The following is a 20,906-nucleotide window of genomic DNA, read 5'->3' as shown; positions in this document are numbered from 1 at the left end:
TCCTCTGCGTGTGCATCTTGTCTGATCGATCCTTCCATTTCTCCTCCTTCATTTTCATCGATGTTGTCATTTCCATCGCAATCGTTTTCTTTTCCTTCTTCTTCTTCTTTTTCTTTCTTCCTTTTCTTTCTCTTTTCCTTTCTCTTGACTCATCTTCAATCATCCCTCAAATTTCTATTTTCATTTTTCATTTTTTCTTCCTTTTCATTCAAATCATCTCTTTCATTCGAATTTCTTATAAACATATTTTTCTTTTCAATTATTTGCCAAATTTCTTCTTCTGCTACATCATCAACTTCTATTTCCCTCTTTTCTCTTTAAATAAGATTCACCAGATACGCCTTCCAAAACCATCAAAGGCCTCCTCTTCTATTCGCTTCAATTTTTGCTCCTTCTCATTCCGCCAAACACTCTCCAATTATTATCTCCAGATTTCTTAAAGGCGCCAAATATGCTCTTTTTCCATGTTCATTCATTTCCATTGAATACCCATTCAAAATACCTAGTTTCATAAAAAAACAATATATGAAAAATTATAATTAAAAAAACAAACCTATGACTTTTATGCGAATGATCTTAGCAAACTTTCTTCTTTTCTTCCAAATATCGTCCCTTTCTACCAGCAAAACCCATCTGCACTATTTTCATTTCGCCTCTAATTCCTCAAAAAAAATAAACAGCCAAAGTCCAACTTCTTGTTGCTTCTTCTCAAATAATCTCTACAAACCCTTTTCTTAAAAATATCGAAGGGGAAGATGAAGATGAAGAAGCAGATGAATTAGAGGGAGAACTCAGACTTGTCGAAGGCTATGAAGGCAAAAATGACAATAACCAAGAAGAAGATTTCACATAAAAACACTTTCATTTGTTGGGTGGTGCAAACGAAAACATGATGGTGACAATGGAGATAATGACGGTGAAGAAGAAAATGAGGAAGATGAAGAAAATGAGGAACATGAGGAAGTTCAAATTGAAGAAGGCGAATAAATCATGTGACAAACAATTCTTTTCGCAATTCAATCATATTTCATAAGATCTTGAACATCCCCCAAAACATCCCATTTCCACTGCTCACTTCAAACTCTTCACAAAATCTCATTCCCAAACGTTGTGCCTGATCCTTCCATCCAAATCACCACACCCGGCCATCCACTGCTCATTCCTCTGCCTTTTCTTCGCCATTGCCCTCCCCTTTCCCCTCACAATTCCAGAGTGATGGCTGCTCTCATTTTCTTGTCTTTGCTATCGTCCTCCTCCATCCACCTCACAATATTCTCCGAAAACAACACCCCTCTCCTTTCATTCATCTTTCTCGCCCTCTTCCAGAAATTCCTTCCCCTCCTCTTTCCCTTCTCATCCTCCACACAGCCTGTCCTCACCATTCCCCTTCCCATCGCTTCTCCGCTCCATCTCCTCTCTGATAAATGGCTTCTCACATCGAAGCAGTCTTCTCCTGAAAGTCCTCTCGCCCTTTCATGACACACCAAACAAAGTGGCTGTGCTGCCAACACACAGCCCGATGTTCCATCTTCCGACAAGATCGAGGGCAATGACCAGCTGCGCGAGGCCATCTTGACAAGAGATAACGCGGCGGAGGAGGCGAACATCGTGTCGGAGATGCTTGGCCAGTCGCTCCTGCGGAAACCGCTCCACAGCTGCCCCATGCACAATCTGCCTTCGTCGCCGCTGCTGCTGCTGTGCTGTCATCGCTTGGCAAAGGGGAGCTGTCCGTGTTCTTCAGACACCACCCGATGGATGTGACTGCAGAGTCGGCGTGGTGTCGGTGTGGCAGAGGAGAAGAGAAGAGATGACGTGCAGCTTCACCCGGTTTGCTGAGTGCTCAATGCTGAACGAGGAAAGCAGATGCTGCACAGCGGGTGGCTGTCCTCATCGGAAAAGAGAAGACAGAAATGAACATCACTTCTTTTCTCTCTGCTTCCTCCTCATCTTTTCCTTCTCTTCTCTCTCATTCATCTCGCTCTCTGCTCCAAGCAACACAAACTGCCATTTCCATCTCTCGCTCCACCAATGCCCTGCATTGCCCACCTCTTTCATCTCCATTCCTCAAAAATGCCTCATTGCCCAGAGGCTGCAGACAGAAGCAAAAGAAGAAGAAGATCACGATGACGATGAAGATTGTTGAACAGCTGACAAAAAGGAAAGCGATGATGTGAATGCAATCGGTCTCTTGCCTTATCCCTCCCACATCCTCACCATCTCATTCATTTCCTCCCCTCTTCCCCAAAAAGCGGCTGTGAATGGCTGCTGACACCAAATGAAACATGCTCCACATTCAACCCCAAATCGACTGGATGTGAACCAGCCCTGCAAACACTCCCAGAACTGGCACCCTCATTCAGATGAACATGTCACTCAGTCAGTTCGCTGAAGGAGAAGGAGAAGGAGAAGGGAGAAGATGAAGGTGAATGAGAAGGTGCTGGGTGAAGAAGAATTAGAAGATGAAGATGATGATGGAAAATATGATATAGAAGTGGATGAAGAAGACAAGACTGAACATGGCAAAGAAGGTGAAGAAAATGATGAACAAAAATAGAGGGGAAATTAATTTCATATTTCTTGGTGTTGAAGGTCAAGACATAGAAGAAGACGAAGACGACGAAGAAGATACGAAGAAGACGATGAAAATGAAGAAGATGATGAAGGCGTTGTTGAAGACGAAGATGCGATGGAGATTTCATATGAACGATATCTTCAGTTGAAAGATATCCTCAACATAACAATCTCGATGACGTAATGGCAAAGGTAATAGAAAAATGACCCAAAGTCCATTTTGTCTGTTATCCACCCCAAGCTGATTGCATCACACCAAACCAACAGACTTTCTCTTATTTTCGACTAGCAATCCAAGCACTCAAGTGCCATTCTACCCCTTTCCTCGGTCCATAAAATTAATGCTCTGTCCTTCAACTCCAAAGAAAGGCTCCTTGTTCTGCTGCAGCTGCCTCCAATGTCCTGTTTCAGTCATCTACTCCAATCTTTCCAACAAAATTATTTTGAAAATGTCCTCTTCATCTTCAAAATATGTTCCCTTTTCATAGAGTTTGTACATTCTTCCTTTTTAGCTTTGGCATCTTCCAACCCCGTTGATTTCTGCTCTATTAATTTTCATTATTCATCGTATTTCTATCCATCGCGCATGTTGAGTCCAAAATGAGTGAAATAAATGTTTATGATAAAATATATTCTGGCTCTAATATATTTGTAAGAAAATATTTGGCTCACTTCCTCGCTGTTCTGCTCTGCATGGAATAAATTGTCCATTTTAAATAATTTGTCTGAATCACGACTTAGGAGAGGATATGGATGGAAATATCTTCACAATCAATAGAATAATATAAAATGCATACATTGAAAATTCTTCATTTCCATCGAAAATGTTGTTGCTCCACACCATTCCATCAATCAAAATGAATAATTCCAGCTTCCCTCAAAATAAAATTGTTGTTGTCTCATCTGCCATATCTCTGGAAATAATTCATTTATTCCAGCTGGAATGTTTGACATCTTGATTTCTCATTCCGTTGAACAGCTTTTTTATCATTAAACTTTGATCATTTGCCATAACAGATTAGAGAGTTTGATGAATGAAAGAGGATTCAATTTGAAGTATTTTGGTTGAAAGGGCAGAGGCTGGAAGAGAAATGGGGACAGGGGATTGTTTGTGGGGCAGCTCAATAACCTTGCCAATTCTTGTTATTTGTGTGCCAAATGAGCAGAAAAGAAATTGATTTCAAACTTTTGGCAGCTGTCTGGTGCTCATGATGAGCATGAGATAATTAGAGGGAGAAAATGTCAACAATGTATTTATTTATCATTCAGCACCTGGATTGCGACATATCCTGCCAATCCCCTGAATAAATGGTTTTTTGTTGAAAAGTGAAGGAAAAGGAAAAAAATCACCAAATCTTGTTTTGTTCATTTCACAACATTGTTGCTCTTTAGAACAATTCTGTCATTCTTCTCATATTGGTGTCATCTTTCAATTTTATTGTGAAATCCGATGCAGATACAAGTGGATAATTTTTATCCATCAAAATTCACTTTTTCACTTGTGCATCATCTTCGCTTTCCATGTTTTCAAACGTGTTTTCTTCTTCTTCATATTCTCCAATACTCGATCTGGGAAATTGGATCAACATCCCTCAACCACCCAAAGAGATAAAACAAGATGATTTTCTTGTGTTAGAAAGGCATTTATCTTGCCCTGAAATCTCTCTTTTTCTGCCATTCTATCATCTTCTTCTTCTTCTGCTTCTATTTGTTATCTTCATCAACATTGTTGAGAAGATTCATCTGAGTCCAGTGTGAAAATCAAACAATCAGAATGAGTAGGATTGTTTTTTATCAGACCTTTTTGTTGATGGAAGGAAATATCACAAAGCTCTTGGTTTTTGAATTGGAGTCAGCAAGGTTAGAAACGCAAGCACTTTGGTGATCATCATGGTTGTGAGTCCATGGAAAGGGATGGAAAGAAAAGAAGAATTATAAGTCGAAAAATGAGCAGAGGAATTATTTTGAATCAGTGCATATGAAGTCTTATTTGAATCAGAAGGAAAGACAACAAGATGGATATTTTTTGATTGGGATTGTCAAAGAAGTTCTGTGAACCGAATAAGGATTGAATTGTCAGTTGACGTGTCTGAGTGGATTTTGAGCAGGATTTGCATTCTTTGTTCTTCTCATATGTCTCAATTCATATATGTGTTCCATTTGGAATGAGTGATGGTTTTGAATATATTTAAGGATATGGAAAGATGAATTTTTTGATAGAAATGGTGGGGCTGGTTCATGCAGTTTGTTTTCTTTTGCAATCAGACATCTGGGGAAATGGAAGGAAACATTTGTGGAGAATGGAGAAATAGAAAGGTTTTTGAGGGTGATGGAGGAATGAGATGTCTCGTTCAGAACGAGTTGGGAGAAGGGAGCAGAGGGAAATGAAGGTGAAAGAGCAAGGAGGAATGGCGGATGAAACTCAGTTTGTGAGGGGAAGAGAAAGAAGTGAAAATTGCTTAATAAATCCTTTTTTTATATGAGTTATTGCCAGCCTTGTGGTGTGGCTGCTCATCAACGATCACGTTGGAAAATGTGTGCGGAGGAGGTTGCATTGCCTTTGGCATTCCCTTTTGATATTTGTGTTTTTTGGGGAATGTGTGTCTGTGAATGAGCAAAAAGAGGGGGGCTGGATGTTGTTGGGAGTGATGGAGATGTGTTGCTTTGCAATGAGGAAGAAGAAGAGGAAGAGGAAGGTGATGGAAGGGGCAGTTGGCAGTCTGCTTGGAGGGGTCTTTGGAAGGGAGTTGGAAAGAAGAAAAACAGAGAGGCAGGGATTGAGATGGAATGGAAAGTTGGGTGAAGAAGACGAAAGGTGAGGAGAGAATGGTGTGGCTGGGCAAATGAAACGGGGTGAGGAGTGTTTGTGGGTGTGATGACTCCACGCTCAGCAAGGTTGTTGGCAATGTTGATGGTTGTGATGGATGCTGTGTGTTTTGGAGCAGAAAGGATGAGAGAAGCAGACAGAAGAAATGAGAGGGGATGGTGAGTGGCAGGCAGTTGTTGGAGGGGGGTGAGGATGAAGCGGAGGAAAGGATGCTTGATGGGCATATGCCCCATGGAGCAGATGTGTTTGTTGAGAGAGGTTGAGGGGCAGTTGTGTATTTGGAAGGGAGAAGAAAGAAGAGGGAGATGGAGAGCATATGGAGGGTGTGGAGCTTGTTGGAACAAGAGAAGGAAGGTGAAGGAAAGGGAGGTATTTGAATTGTGATATGCATGAAGGGATTGAGAATATCCTTGAAAATTCACAAAAAAAAATATCTTGTAATTTTTCAGATAAATTTCAAGCACATTATTCTCTGTTTTGTTTTCATTCACATTGTTGATTTCTTTTTCGCTCAGTTTCATTCAAAACATATTTATATCTGTCTGTTTGCGTGACATTCCCCTGTGTGAAAAAATGCAAGGGAATGAATACACATTATTGCCTTTGTGAAGGAGCCAGGGCAAATGAATTCTTTTGTGAAGGCTGAGAAAATGGATTTGGGGGAGCCTGGACACACAGAAACCAGGGGAAATGGCATTTTTCTGTTTGATAAATATTATTCAAAATATATTTACAATTACAAAAAAAATTCATTTTTCAAATTGATTGAGGAATTGGTTTATGCAATCAGATCAAATGAAAACAGAAAAAAGCGGAAAGCGTGTTGAGAGAAGTTTTGCAGCCTGAAGCAAACACGGTGCACGGCATCCTCTGAGGGATGTGATTCGATCCTTGGGGTGGTACGGGTGCTGAGCCTCTGGGGTGTCTGGGAAATGGGGCAGCGATTTATCGGCCAGATGGCTGTGCCTGCACATGGAGCATGTTTGTGATGCCTCTTTCTATGCGCTGTGCCTGCAAAATGTTGTGGTGGGGTTGCATGAGTGGGCTTGTGGGGCAGTCTGGTGCCGGTGGGTGGCGTTGTTTCCTTTCAGAATGTTATCTAATCTGCCAGGCTGGTGGAGGTGTGCCATTTTGCTTGCCTCTCGAGGGAGCCGTTAACGTGTTACACCTTTTTTTATTTCTATTTTTCCGTATTTTATTTCTCAGCAGGGCGCAGCTGGGGATGTTTCGCAACAGAAGAATTTTTCGATGATCCGGGCGCCTGGGCTTGCCAAAACAGCGGAGAAGGGGATGAAAGCAAAAGAAACAGGGACTGGGAGGGGTGCGGCGGGAGACGAGGAGCTGCAGCAGAATTTTGTTTTTTCATCTCAAATGCAGTTATTGGCAGCTGTGGCAGCGCCAGCGCAAATACGGATGATTTTATTGGACGCTCTCCTTCAGACCTGGGATTTGCCGTTATTTCAGCCAGCAAAAATGTTTCGACTCCAACTGCCCATCCGTCACACTGAACAGCATCGTTGAAATTGAAGAAAGAGAATTCGTCCCAATCACACTCACTGTCTTCCCTCTCCCAACAACAGAAATCTCCTTTTCCCAAACACTGATTGTTGTCCCTTCACTCACATGCCTCCCACTCAGCAACGTGATTGTCGAGCTCAGCTGCGCCATGCTTGACCCCACTGCATGCCCCACTGTCTTGCACGGTGCAGACTCACTCATCCCACACAGATTGTTTGTGTCATCTCCACTCACCCCAACATATATTGTTTTGTCCTTCAACCATCCCTTCTTTTCTGTATGCTGATACGTCCAACTGCTTGATTGCACATATCTATAACACACTCTTGTATCATTGTTATTCGTTGTATACGATTCGTAGAATGGGTTATTCGATGAAAAGAGATTATAATAATCTTGAAAATACACATCGTGGCCATATGGAGTAGAATTACTGCAACTGCAATCATGGAAGAAGAGAAAATAGCAATAAATGTTGTTGGCCGGGGCTGTTGTTTGAGACGTATAAAAGTACAATCCTCCGCCATACGACACTGCTGAGCAAGAAATAAATTGGAGGCTCCGCATTTTGAATGCAGATGGAACATTGTAACAAAACATCCCCCCTCCGCTGGTGCTCGAAAGTGTACATGAAGTGAATGAGCACTCAAACACACAAGCGCTCTCTCCTTTGCCGTTTTCTGTTCCAATGCAGGAAGATCCAGAAACATTAAAATAATCGAGATAAAGTCCTCCTCCATTATATTTTGCAGAACATTTCTGGAATTTGCACCCACTGATCCTGACGCATGACGAAATCGAATAAGCATACATTCCTCCTCCATAATAATTTTTTGCGATACAAGCATTGAACGAATTGTTCTCAATATTTATTGAACTGATCTCACGGCACATAATACCACCACCGCCATAATGCGCATAGCAATCATTGAAGGAACAAAATTTCACTGAAAGCGTTCCCGATCCCAGATTATACATGTTAATCGCCCCTCCACTCGATATCCCATCCGAATAAGAACCACTTGTTCCAGTGGTTTTTGACCCATTCCACACACACCAAGTGAATGAATTCGCCCCATTGTCTGCTATCTGCTGTCTCCCTGGTTTCGATGGATTCCCTTCACTTCCACTGATTGCAACATTCTGAGACCGATAGCACCTGACAAACGAGGTATTTGAGGTAGCCAACGAAGACGAAGGGCTGTCCAGCGAAGGCAGAAGGTTTCATAAAGGAAATTGATTATAGATGAAGAATCCAATAGTTTAGCTGAGACGTTAGAAAAGACCAATAGAGAGCGTGACGCAAGGGATATGACGAGCAATGGAAGAATGGCGCTGAAGAAATGCAAAAAGAAGAGAAATGCAACTTTTCCTCCGAAAGCGCTTTCTCCTCCTCTTTTTATTTTTATCATTGTTGTTGAAAGGATTGTCATTTTTGTCAAGATTTTATTGTTGAAAAAAAAAATAAGACAGTTGATGTTGTTGAAAGGCATTGTCAGCACTTGTCAAATAATTTTTTTTTTTTTTTTTAATTCAAAATTGAGGGATTCATAAGCTAAATGCAGATGGCCAAGATGCATTCATTCTTTTCTTTGAAGGCACGTTTGGAATTAATGTTTATTGTTTCCTTTATTTTATTTATTGAATATGAAAGTGAATGAAATGATGAAGATATTTTGGATAAACAACAATTGTTTTTAGTTCTTTTTTTGTTTTGTTTTTATTGAATTATTTGAAATGTGCATTGGTTGAATATTTGCATCAACTCGAAATGAATAATTTTCATTGATTCGTTTCATTTTCACTTGATATTTTTTGAAAAAAACATATATTTAAAAGATGTTATTATTATTATTTTAATATTCAATATTTCCATAAAAAGGAAATAACTTTGAACAAATTTGTCTTTTGTTTTTATTTATTTTCGAAAAAAAATAGTTATTTAAATAGCAACGGAACATTTGTAACACTTGGCCAGAATATCATTTCTTCAAACAAATCTTTTTTTTCACAATATTCAAATACTCATAAATTCACAAATGAGCCTTTTCACCGTTTATTATTCAGAAGAAATACAAATGAAATATTTTCATAAAAATATGTTCTTTTGACATTCAATTTGTTGAATGAATGTTTCAAACAAAATAGGATTCGATATTCAATTTCTTTTCTCTTAAAATCAAAGATATTTTGAAATTTGATTTTCTTGTTAATAACTTTTAATTTTTCAACAAAATTCTCTTGACCCTTCACAAAATAAAACTGTCATTGTCCATGTTGATGATTTATTTATTTCAGAATTGATTTCTCACCTCTTATCTTATCTTATCTTGTCTTGTCTTGTCTTGTCTTGTCTTGTTTATTTATTCAGTAATTTGATTGTCAAAATTTGGCCTCTTTCAAATTATCATTTATTATTGTCATCATTATCGTTTGTTGATTTGAGATTTGGGTGATTCCTTTTTGACATCACACTTTTTCTATCATAAGAATTCATTTCGATAAATCAATTTGATGATCCTGAAGATGAAACCAAACAGAACCATTGATGAGTTTTTATTTGTTTTCAGATTGTTGTTTTTCAGTTGTTTTCAATGATTCAATAATTGATCATTTCAATCCACTGAACATTTCATTGCCATTTGTTAGACCCAATGATAGAATGTTGGTTATTATTGGAGAACAGAATTTTCATTTTTGATTTCAAAAATACTCACCCATTTTCAAGAGTTAATCTCAAAATCCAATTTCATTTTGACATTCATTTTGAAATTTGATGAGAATCATCAACTATTTAGTGTTTTATTTTGAACAATTTTTCAACAGTTTTTTCCTTTTATGAATGAACTGGAACATCTTCTTTTTCTAAAATATTTCTTTTTGTATTTTTCTGAGTGATCATTTGGATATTTGTTTTTAACGTTTAAATGAAATTCCAATTTCTCTTTTCTTTTTTTTTTTTTTTTGAATATTGATTTCATTAAAAAAACTGAATTGAAATAACGATTAACATCACTTCAAATAGCACATGTATTTTTTTTCTTTAATGCAAAACAAAATCCATTAATATGTGTATCATTGAATTTTTACAATAATAAACGAATATAATTCTTAATCAAATATAAATGAAATAAGCTCTTTACTCCAATGATTTCAAGATTAATTCATATTATCAATCAAGAAAATACAAAAAGAAACATTAAAGAAAAAGACGTTTCAGTTCATTCATAAAGATTAAAAAATTGTTGAATCATTGTGCAATATCAAATATGAAAAACAGTCCATCAATAACCTCAAATTTCAAAACAAAAGTCAAAATGAATTTGTGTTTTGAGATTAACTCTTGAAAATGGGTGAGTATTTTTGAAATCAAAAATGAAAATTCTGTTCTCCAATAATAACCAACATTCTATCATTGGGTCTAACAGATTGCAATGAAATGTTCAGTGGATTGAAATGATCAATTATTGAATCATTGAAAACAACTGAAAAACAACAATCTGAAAACAAATAGAAACTCATCAATGGTTCTGTTTGGTTTCATCTTCATGCTATTCAAATTGATTTATCGAAACGAATTCTTATGATTGAAAAAGTGTGATGTCAAAAAGAAATCACCCAAATCTCAAATCAACAAACGATAATGATGACAACGATAAATGATAATTTGAAAGAGACTGGATTTTGATTAGAAAAGAAAACTTCCATTCAATTTCTTCTCTTCTTGTTGAGAGAGATGCCACTTTATGAGTCATGTCACTTTTCGTGATCAAAAATGTTTAGCACCCCGCAAACTCCATTGCAAGCCGGGCTCGCACCTTCTTCTGGTTCTGCTATGCAAATCAGTGGGCCAACGAGTTCCCAATGCAGTAGCTCACAGATACCAACAGCTTCTTCGAATATCTTTTCTCACGCTGAATTAGAGCTTCAACCTTCGCCTATCGTTCATCAAGCTTCAGATTCTCTATCTATTGATGATTTGTTCAAATCAATATTTGGTGTTGAGCCAACAACCTCTCTGTTTGATGTCAGAATTTCTAAGGCAATTGTGGAAGATATTGCGACTTGTTACAACGAACAGGACTTCAGCCCGGTATTACAAGCATCACCCCCAGCAGCAAGCAAAACATCTTTTTGGTACAGGGATGCTTTGGATAAAGCAGGCGAACGGGTTGAAAAATTTTTATATCCAGCATTCAAGGCGTTACTAATGTCTATTCAAATCAAGAGCGACGAGAAAGAGAGCCGCGAACAGATGATCAAGGATGCAATACTAATAGTTTCTCAAGCACTTCATGAAGCGAGGAAGTGCAGAATCGAAGGAAGATTCGGTTTTCGCGCGGCGGAAAAGATGGACTCGGAACCATCAGGAGGCCTGCTAACAAAGCGTCAGGAACAGATTTTGGAAGAGCTTTCAAAGGAGCAGAAGATGCAGCAGGGATCTTCATATATTTATTCTTCTCCAAAAGGATTCTTCTCCAAAAAATATCATCCGACATCACAAATATCTGGAAGAAAACGCTTTTTTCAAGGAAGTCCCCGGTCGTCGACGTTCAAGAGCGCAGGACCAAGGAGAGATTATTGGAAGAAAAACACAACAGGACGAACCGCGGGACTGCAGAAGAATTAGAGCAAGCTCAGACGAGAAGGACTTTAAAAGCTGGAAAGATAGGAGGTCGGACAGCGGACTATATACAAGAATGGAGAAAAATAGACGGAGGAAAATTAATCAAAAATGGAGTCCAGGCTCATTGGCGCAATCGCAGGGCAAGAGATTGTTTGGAAAAGAGGAAAATCATGGACGGAGCAGCGCAAATGAGCATGAACCAAAAAATTGCTTTTCGAAAGGAATTGAAGGAGCAGCTGGAAACAGGGATTGTGAGCAGAATTCCTCCCAAAGATGTGAAATTTCGGAACAATATTTTCCTCATTCGGAAGAAGTCCGGAGCCTGGAGGCAGATTTTGGATTGCCGAATACTAAACGCTGCAATGACGAAATCTCATTTCAAATGCGAGAACGAAAGAACTGTCGAAAAATTAATAAGCATGAACGACTTCGCGGTGACAATGGATTTATCTCAAGCCTATTATCTAATTCCTGTTTCAAACGAACTCAGACCTTATCTTACGTTCAGGTTCGAAGGCATCGATTATGCTTTCAACGGCATGCCGTTCGGCTACACAGATGCTCCAAGGTATTTCACAAAAGTCATGAGGAAAGTCACAACGGAAATCAAAAGAAAATGGAACGTGAGAGTGATATCATACTTGGACGATCTGATTCTCCTGCATCAAGATTTCAACATGTTGAAAGAAATCACAAGCGAGGTGATTCGATTTTTGGAAAATCTGGGCTTGATTATCAACAAGGACAAATGTTCAACAACCCCGAGGAGAAAGTTCACTTTTCTGGGGTTTGCATGGGACACGGAAGCATTCACGGTTCAATTGTGCGAGGAGAGGTTGGGATCTCTCAAAGCGATGCTGAGTCAATGGAGAGTGAAGGCAATAAGAGCCAAAACAGTTCGAATAAAGGATTTTGCCTCAGCAATTGGAAAGCTCAGCGCAGTAAGATTCGTACACCAGGATGCGTCACTTCACCTTGCAGCTCATCATCGTCTCCTACAGAGGAACGTGAAGACATACGGATGGAGCGGTGTGATGAGGATGAATGCTTCAGTGTTGAGGGAGATTCAGGAGTGGCAATGGATATTGAGCCGGAATCGACAGAGACCATTACAACCAGTGTTTATTCCCCAGGCTGTGTTAACGACAGATGCTGCGGAAACAGCATGGTGTGCAACATTCAGAGTGAACAACAACATTATGGATTGGCACGCCAAGTTCCCCAACAATGCCTGTCGCCAATCGTCCAACTTCAGAGAACAACTAGCTGTTTTGCAAGCGCTTCGCCATTTTTCGCAGACAATTCAAGAAAACAAAATATCCCAGCTGTTGCTGCGATCGGACAACAGCTCAGTGGTTTTCAACATAAATCGTTGGAGTGCAGGGAAGAATCTTCGGCCAGTGCTACGCAAGATATGGAAATGGACGGAGGCAAGGAATCTGATAATAAGAGCACAACATCTTCCAGGAAGAAAGAACCACAGAGCGGATGCGCTGTCTCGATTGGAAAGGGCAGGCGATTACGAAATAAAGGACGAAGCACTCGAAGAGTTTCTTGCACAGTTGAAAGTGAGACCGACTCTCGATGCTTTTGCATCGGAACACAATCACAAAGTGGAAAGATGGTGTGGAGTAGGCAGTCCAATTGCAGAAGATGGATTGACAGTTCCTTGGAACAACGAGTGTGTTCTAGCTCATCCACCGACACCTCTGATTCCGATGGTAATACGAAAGGCTCAGATGGAGAAAGCTCGAGCGATAATTTTCCTGCTGAGCTGTAAGGGTCAGAATTGGGACATCCTTCTTCGAACGAGCAATTATTACAGCTTGGAATTGAATTACAGCTCCAAGATTCTTCGATAATGACCATTGATGAAGAAAACGGGAGCCTGCCTTCCTCCAGGGAAGTTGAAAGCAATTCTGCTGAATCCATCAAGAAGAGAGGTGAAGCCCAGTGGCTGCATGCGCTTCATGAAAGGGGTGTTTCTTTGGAGCTCGCAAAGGAATGGAAGGTTGGAATTGCAAAGACAACATGGGAGTGGTATTTATTCTGTTTCGCGCACTTTTCAGATCAGTGGAAGAAGTGTGCCCATGGACATATTCCAGACAACTTGCCGGACTGGACCGTTAAATGCGCGGATGTATTTTTAACGATGAAGAATAGAGGATTCAAGGTTTCTGTTATACAGATGGTAAGGGCAGCAGTGTCATTTTATTCAGTTCTTGCTTTCAACACTGCATTGGGAGACATCGCTATCATCAGGATTTTATTTCGTGCATTCCGAAGAAACGACACATCAAGAAAGAAGATGGTTCCAGAGATTTGGAATCCGAATATTTTGTTAAAATACTTCACCGAGTTAGGCCCAAACAACAAGTTATCTTTCAAGACATTGACAATGAAGGTTATCACATTAACAATGCTCTTCTCTGCCTGCAGATTTACAGAACTGGAGCGCGTCAACATGGAAAACTCTCGGTTTGAAGAGGAAGGTGTATATTTGGACACAGTGTTGAAAACATCACACACACGTTCAGAGATTGCAGTTCCTTTTCTTCCCGATCTCCCACTTATTTGTCCAGCTTCAGCAATTAGGGATTTGTATTTCCTGGTAAAACAAAAACAGAACAGCAACAAACTTCTGCTCAATACTGCAACATTCGAGCCGCCGACTGCCTCGTGTATCCGCAAGTTAGCTAAGGAGGCAATGAAGCTAGCAGGAGTTCCTCAGAGATTCAGGCCGTACTCTTTAAAGGCAGCAACATTGTCAACATTAACAATGGCAGGAATCCCGCCTTCACAGGTTGCTAAGTTTGCAAGGCTATCGCCGAAGACAAACACTCTTGTTAAGCACTATTTCAGGACTAATTTGGCATCGTCAATGGCACAAGTAATTGCTGGAACAATGAAGGAACAGAAGACTGGTGACTGCGGGAGGGATGATAGTCCGATAGTTAGTGATGAAGAGGAAGAAAAAAGAGAACAAGCCAATGAAGGAACTCTTTCAGAAGAGGAATTAAAGAGTGAAGAAGTGGATGCTTCCATGGAGGAGTTTGTGGCAGAGGTGAAAACGAAGACTGTCAGGAGGAAAAGGACAAAAGGAAAGAAGTTGCAAACTCAAGGAGACGATGATAGAACCCGAGATGCATTGAACAGTGAACAGCACAGACCAGAAGAAAAGGACTTTTTCATTATTCGCACAAGGGCACAGGCCAAAAGAGAGTCCAAGACATATGATTTCCGCTCCTTCGGTCGAAGTCCAGATTGTAAAGCAACAGCTTCCAACTAAGTTTTTCTCTCAACAAGAAGAGAAGAAATTGAATGGAAGTTTTCTTGACAATGAAAATGTTATGCATTTTAATTAGAAAAGAAAACAAACATTCAATTTCTTCTCTTTGCCCACCCCTGTTTGTTACCCACCCCTTTTTATGTTTTTTCTCTTCTCGCGCCAATATGGTTTTTTATGGCGCAAGATATCTTGAGATCAGCACATGTCGTCGTGCCCTTTTATCACTTCAAGTGACATGACCCATAAAGTGGCATCTCTCTCAACAAGAAGAGAAGAAATTGAATGGAAGTTTTCTTTTCTAATCAAAATCCAGTCTCTTTCAAATTATCATTTATCGTTGTCATCATTATCGTTTGTTGATTTGAGATTTGGGTGATTTCTTTTTGACATCACACTTTTTCAATCATAAGAATTCGTTTCGATAAATCAATTTGAAGAGCATGAAGATGAAACCAAGCAGAACTATTGATGAGTTTTTATTTGTTTTCAGATTGTTGTCTTTCAGTTATTTTCAATGATTCAATAACTGATCATTTCAATCCACTGAACATTTCATTGCAATCTGTTAGACCCAATGATAGAATGTTGGTTATTATTGGAGAACAGAATTTTCATTTTTGATTTCAAAAATACTCACCCATTTTCAAGAGTTAATCTCAAAATCCAATTTCATTTTGACATTCATTTTGAAATTTGATGAGAATCATCAACTATTTAGTGTTTTATTTTGAACAATTTTTCAACAGTTTTTTCCTTTTATGAATGAACTGGAACATCTTCTTTTTCTAAAATATTTCTTTTTGTATTTTTCTGAGTGATCATTTGGATATTTGTTTTTAACGTTTAAATGAAATTCCAATTTCTCTTTTCTTTTTCTTTTTTTTTTTGAATATTGATTTCATTAAAAAAACTTATATTAAATATCTATTAACATCACTTCAAATAACACATTTAATTTTATATTTTTCAATGAAAAACAAAATTCATTAATATGTGTATCATTGTGTGTGAGTGATAATAAACGTTTGTTATTTTTAGTCAAAAATAAATGAAATAAGTTCTCCACTCTAATGATTTCAAAAAGAATCCATATGATACATAAAGCATTAATAAAGAAAATATTTTTTAAAAAGATGTTCCAGTTCATTCATAAAAGGAAAAAACTGTTGAAAAATTGTTCAAAATAAAACACTAAATAGTTGATGATTCTCATCAAATTTCAAAATGAATGTCAAAATGAAATTGGATTTTGAGATTAACTCTTGAAAATGGGTGAGTATTTTTGAAATCAAAAATGAAAATTCTGTTCTCCAATAATAACCAACATTCTATCATTGGGTCTAACAGATTGCAATGAAATGTTCAGTGGATTGAAATGATCAATTATTGAATCATTGAAAACAACTGAAAAACAACAATCTGAAAACAAATAGAAACTCATCAATAGTTCTGCTTGGTTTCATCTTCAGGATCATCAAATTGATTTATCGAAACGAATTCTTATGATAGAAAAAGTGTGATGTCAAAAAGGAATTACCCAAATCTCAAATCAGTAAATGACAACAACAAATGATCAATAATAATTTGAAAGAAACTGGATTTTTGACAATCAAATTACTGAACAAACAAACAAATGAATTAAGATAAGAGGTGAGAAATCAATTCTGAAATAAATAAATCATCAACATGGACAATGACAGTTTTATTTTGTGAAGGGTCAAGAGAATTTTGTTGAAAAATAAGAAATTATTAACAAGAAAATCAAATTTCAAATTATCTTCCTCTTAAAGAGAAAAGAAATTGAATATCGAATACTGTTTTGTTTGAAATATTCATTCGACGAACCGAATTCCTAAAGAACATTTTTTAAATGAAAATATTTCATTTGTATTTCTTCTGAATAATAAATGGTGAAAAGGCTCATTTGTGAATTTATGAGTGTTTGAATATTGTGAAAAAAAAGATTTGTTTGAAGAAATGTATTCTGGCCAAGTGTTACAAACGTTCCATTGCGATTTTAATAACTATCTTTTTCGAAAATAAATAAAAACAAAAAAACAAATGTGTTTAAAGTTATGATTTTTTTATGGAAATATTGAATAATAATAATAACAACATCTTTTAAATACATGTTTTTTTAAAAAATACCAAGTGAAAATGAAACGAATCAATGAAAATTATTCATTTCGAGTTGATGCAAATATTCAATCAATACACATTTCAAATAATTCAATAAAAACAAAACAAAAAAAGAACTAAAAACAATTGTTGTTTATCCAAAATATCTTCATCATTTCATTCACTTTCATATTTAATGAATAAAATAAAAGGAAAACAATGATTTTGATTCCAAACATGCATTCAAAGAAAAGAATGAATGCATCTTGGACATTGGCATTTAGCTTATGAAACTCTCAAATTTGCTTTGAATTAAAAGAATTAAAAAAATACCACTAATGCCTTTCAACAACATCAACTGTCTTATTATTTTAACAACAAAATCTTTAGAAACATAACAATTCATTCAACAACAATGATAAAAAAAAAAAAGAGAAGAAGGAGGCAGTGCTTTCGGGAGGGCGAGTCGCATTTCTCTTCTTTTTGCATTCCTTCAGCTCCGTTCTTCCATTGCTCGTCATATCTCTTGCATCGCGCTCTCTTTTTGTCTTTTCTAACGTCTCAGTCATGGCTGCCTCGAACACCTCATTTGCTGGATGCTATCGGTCTCAGAATGTTGTTGTCAATGGGAGTGAAGGGAATCCGTCGAAGCCAGCGAGACAGCAAATAGCAGACAATGGGACGAATTCGTTCACTTGGTGTGTGTGGAATGAGTCAAAAGCAAATGGAACATCGACATCCATTAGTAATGGAACTTCAAATGGTGGAGCTATTTTCATGTATGGCTTGTCATCAGGAACACTTTCAGTGAAATTTTGTTCGTTCAATGATTGCTATGCATATTATGCTGGGGGAGGAATTTTGTGTCGTTCGATCTATTCAATAAATATTGAGAACAATTCATTCAATGCATGTACAGCAAAAAATTATCGTGGAGGAGGAATTCATGCATATGACATTACTTCGTGTGTCAGGATCAGTGGGTGCGAGTTCCAGAAATGTAATGCAAGTAATCGCGGAGGAGGACTTTATCTCGATTATTTTAATGTTTCTGGATCTGCCTGTATTGGAACAGAAAACGGCAATGGAGAGAGTGCTTGTGTGTTTGAGTGCTCATTCACTTCATGTACACTTTCGAGCACCAGCGGAGGGGGGATGTTTTGTTACAATGTTCCATCTGCATTCAAAATGCGGAGCCTCCAATTTATTTCTTGCTCAGCAGTGTCGTATGGCGGAGGATTGTACTTTTATACGTCTCAAACAACAGCCCCGGCCAACAACATTTATTGCTATTTTCTCTTCTTCCATGATTGCAGTTGCAGTAATTCTACTCCATATGGCCACGATGTGTATTTTCAAGATTATTATAATCTCTTTTCATCGAATAACCCATTCTACGAATCGTATACAACGAATAACAATGATACAAGAGTGTGTTATAGATATGTGCAATCAAGCAGTTGGACGTATCAGCATACAGAAAAGAAGGGATGGTTGAAGGACAAAACAATATATGTTGGGGTGAGTGGAGATGACACAAACAATCTGTGTGGGATGAGTGAGTCTGCACCGTGCAAGACAGTGGGGCATGCAGTGGGGTCAAGCATGGCGCAGCTGAGCTCGACAATCACGTTGCTGGATGGGAAGCATGTGAGCGAAGGGGCGACGATCAATGTTGGGGAAAAGAAGATTTCTGTTGTTGGGAGAGGGAAGACAGTGAGTGTGATTGGGACAAATTCTCTTTCTTCAATTTCAACGATGCTGTTCAGTGTGGCAAGTGGACAGTTGGAGTCGAAATATTTTTGCTGGATGAAATAACGGCAAATCCCAGGTCTGAAGGAGAGCATCCAATAAAATCATCCGTATTTGTGCTGGCACTGCCACAACAGCCAATAACTGCCTTTGAGGTGAAAAAACAAAATTCTGCCACAGCCCATCGTCTCCACGCTGCACCCCTCCCAATCGCTGTTTCTTTTGCTCTCATCGCCTTCCCCGCTGTTTTGACCCACCCAGGAACCCGGATCATCGAAAAATTCTTCTGTGGCGAAACATCCCCAGCTGCGCCCTGCTGAGAAATAAAATACGGAAAAATAGAAATAAAAAAGGTGCAACACATCAACAGCTCCCTCGAGAGGCAAACAAAATGACACACCTCCACCACCCTGGCAGATTAGATAACATTCTGAAAACAAACAACAACACCCACCGGCACCAAGCTGCCCCACAAGCCCATTCATATAGCTGACTCACAACACTATGCAGGCACAGCGCATAGAAAGAGGCATCACAAACATGTTCCATGTGCAGGCACAGCCATCTGGCCGATTAATCGCTGCCCCATTTCCCAGACACCCCAGAGGCTCAGCACCCGTACCACCCCAAGGATCGAATCACACCCCTCAGGGTATGCCATGTGCTATGTCTGTTCCTGGCTGCAAAACTTCTCTCAACACGCTTTCAGCTTTTTCTGTTTTCATTTGATCTGATTGCATAAACCAGTTCATCAATCTATTTGAAAAAAAACTTTTTTATAAAATTATAAATATGAATTTATTATAATATTTATCAAACAGAAAAATGCCATTTCCCCTGGTTTCTGTGTGTCCAGGCTCCCCCAAATCCATTTTCTCAGCCTTCACAAAAGAATTCATTTGCCCTGGCTCCTTCACAAAGACAATAATGTGTGTTGATTCCCTTGCATTTTTTCACACAGGGGAATGCCACACAAACATACAAATAAAATAATATGTTTTGAGTGGAACTGAGCGAAAAAGAAACCAACAATGCGAATGAGAAATAAACAGAAAATAAAGTGTTTGAAATCTCTCTGAAAAATTACAAAATAATTTTTTTGTGAATTTTGAAAGACATTTTCAATACCTTCATGCATATCACAATTCAAATGCCTCCCTTTCCTTTACCTTCCTTCTCTTGTTCCAACAAGCTCCACACCCTCCATATGTTCTCCATCTCCCTCTTCTTTCTTCTCCCTTCCAAAAACACAACTGCCCCTCAACCTCACTCAACAAACACATCTGCTCCATGGGGCATATGCCCATCTTGCATCCTTTCCTCCGCTTCATCCTCACCCCCCTCCAACAACTGCCTGCCACTCACCATCCTCTCTCATTTCTTCTGTCTGCTTTCCCCATCCTTTCGGCTCCAAAACACACAGCATCCATCACAACCATCAACATTGCCAACAACCTTGCTGAGCGTGGAATCATCGCACCCACAAACACTCCTCACCCCGTTTCATTTGCCCAGCCACACCATTCTCTCCTCACCTTTCGTCTTCTTCACCCAACTTTCCATTCCATCTCAATCCCTGCCTCTCTGTTTTTCTTCTTTCCAACTCCCTTCCAAAGACCTCTCGAAACAGACTCCCAACTGCCCCTTCCATCGCCTTCCTCTTCCTCTTCCTCTTCCTCATTGCAAACCAGACACATCTCCATCACTCCCAACAACATCCAGCCCCCCTCTTTTTGCTCATTCACAGGCACACATTCCCCCAAAACACAAATATCAAAAGGGAATACCAAAGACAATGCAACCTCCTCCACACACATTTTCCAAAGTGATCGTTGATGAGCAGCCACACCACAAGACAAACAACAACTCATATAAAAAATTGATTAATAAATCAATTTTCACTTCTTTCTCTTCCCCTCACAAACTGAGTTTCATCCGCCATTCCTCCTTGCTCTTTCACCTTCATTTCCCTCTGCTCCCTTCTCCCAACTCGTTCTGAACGAGACATCTCATTCCTCCATCACCCTCAAAAACCTTTCTATTTCTCCATTCTCCACCGATGCATCCTTCCCATTTCCCCAGATGTCTGATTGCAAAAGAAAACAAACTGCATGAACCAGCCCCACCATTTCTATCAAAAAATTCATCTTTCCATATCCTCAAATATATTCAAAACCATCTCTCATTCCAAATGGAACACATAT

The 20,906-nt window shown here is 38.7% G+C and overlaps 7 protein-coding genes across 7 annotated transcripts; 4 read left to right on the top strand and 3 right to left on the bottom strand.

Annotated features, from left to right (window-relative positions):
- Window positions 1–1,199: 1,199 nt before the first annotated feature.
- Window positions 1,200–1,694, bottom strand: MONOS_15446 (uncharacterized protein; the record flags this gene model as incomplete). Its single annotated transcript, XM_067868323.1, has 1 exon — window positions 1,200–1,694. Exon 1 carries the CDS (start codon window positions 1,662–1,664, stop codon window positions 1,200–1,202), a length of 465 nt encoding a protein of 154 aa, XP_067721720.1. The 5' UTR covers window positions 1,665–1,694.
- Window positions 1,695–6,593: 4,899 nt separating this feature from the next.
- MONOS_14585 (uncharacterized protein) lies at window positions 6,594–7,894 on the bottom strand (the record flags this gene model as incomplete). Its single annotated transcript, XM_067867399.1, has 2 exons — window positions 6,594–6,902; window positions 6,956–7,894. The coding sequence occupies 2 exons, from the start codon at window positions 7,892–7,894 to the stop codon at window positions 6,594–6,596; spliced, it is 1,248 nt and encodes a 415-aa protein (XP_067721719.1).
- Window positions 7,895–10,691: 2,797 nt separating this feature from the next.
- Window positions 10,692–11,546, top strand: MONOS_14584 (uncharacterized protein; the record flags this gene model as incomplete). The annotated part of the gene is made up of 1 exon (XM_067867398.1): window positions 10,692–11,546. The coding sequence occupies one exon, from the start codon at window positions 10,692–10,694 to the stop codon at window positions 11,544–11,546; it is 855 nt and encodes a 284-aa protein (XP_067721718.1).
- Window positions 11,547–12,159: 613 nt separating this feature from the next.
- On the top strand, window positions 12,160–13,323 carry MONOS_14583 (uncharacterized protein; the record flags this gene model as incomplete). The annotated part of the gene is made up of 1 exon (XM_067867397.1): window positions 12,160–13,323. The coding sequence occupies one exon, from the start codon at window positions 12,160–12,162 to the stop codon at window positions 13,321–13,323; it is 1,164 nt and encodes a 387-aa protein (XP_067721717.1).
- Window positions 13,324–13,404: 81 nt separating this feature from the next.
- MONOS_14582 (uncharacterized protein) lies at window positions 13,405–14,832 on the top strand (the record flags this gene model as incomplete). The annotated part of the gene is made up of 1 exon (XM_067867396.1): window positions 13,405–14,832. The coding sequence occupies one exon, from the start codon at window positions 13,405–13,407 to the stop codon at window positions 14,830–14,832; it is 1,428 nt and encodes a 475-aa protein (XP_067721716.1).
- Window positions 14,833–16,892: 2,060 nt separating this feature from the next.
- MONOS_14581 (uncharacterized protein) lies at window positions 16,893–18,768 on the top strand (the record flags this gene model as incomplete). Its single annotated transcript, XM_067867395.1, has 1 exon — window positions 16,893–18,768. The coding sequence occupies exon 1, from the start codon at window positions 17,518–17,520 to the stop codon at window positions 18,766–18,768; it is 1,251 nt and encodes a 416-aa protein (XP_067721715.1). The 5' UTR covers window positions 16,893–17,517.
- Window positions 18,769–20,249: 1,481 nt separating this feature from the next.
- Window positions 20,250–20,519, bottom strand: MONOS_14580 (uncharacterized protein; the record flags this gene model as incomplete). The annotated part of the gene is made up of 1 exon (XM_067867394.1): window positions 20,250–20,519. The coding sequence occupies one exon, from the start codon at window positions 20,517–20,519 to the stop codon at window positions 20,250–20,252; it is 270 nt and encodes an 89-aa protein (XP_067721714.1).
- Between the last annotated feature and the right edge of the window lie 387 nt (window positions 20,520–20,906).

Source organism: Monocercomonoides exilis (assembly GCF_001643675.1).
Source record: "Monocercomonoides exilis strain PA203 chromosome Unknown scaffold45-810774, whole genome shotgun sequence".
NCBI lineage: Eukaryota > Preaxostyla > Oxymonadida > Polymastigidae > Monocercomonoides > Monocercomonoides exilis.
This window is presented reverse-complemented; position numbering and strand designations above follow the sequence as displayed.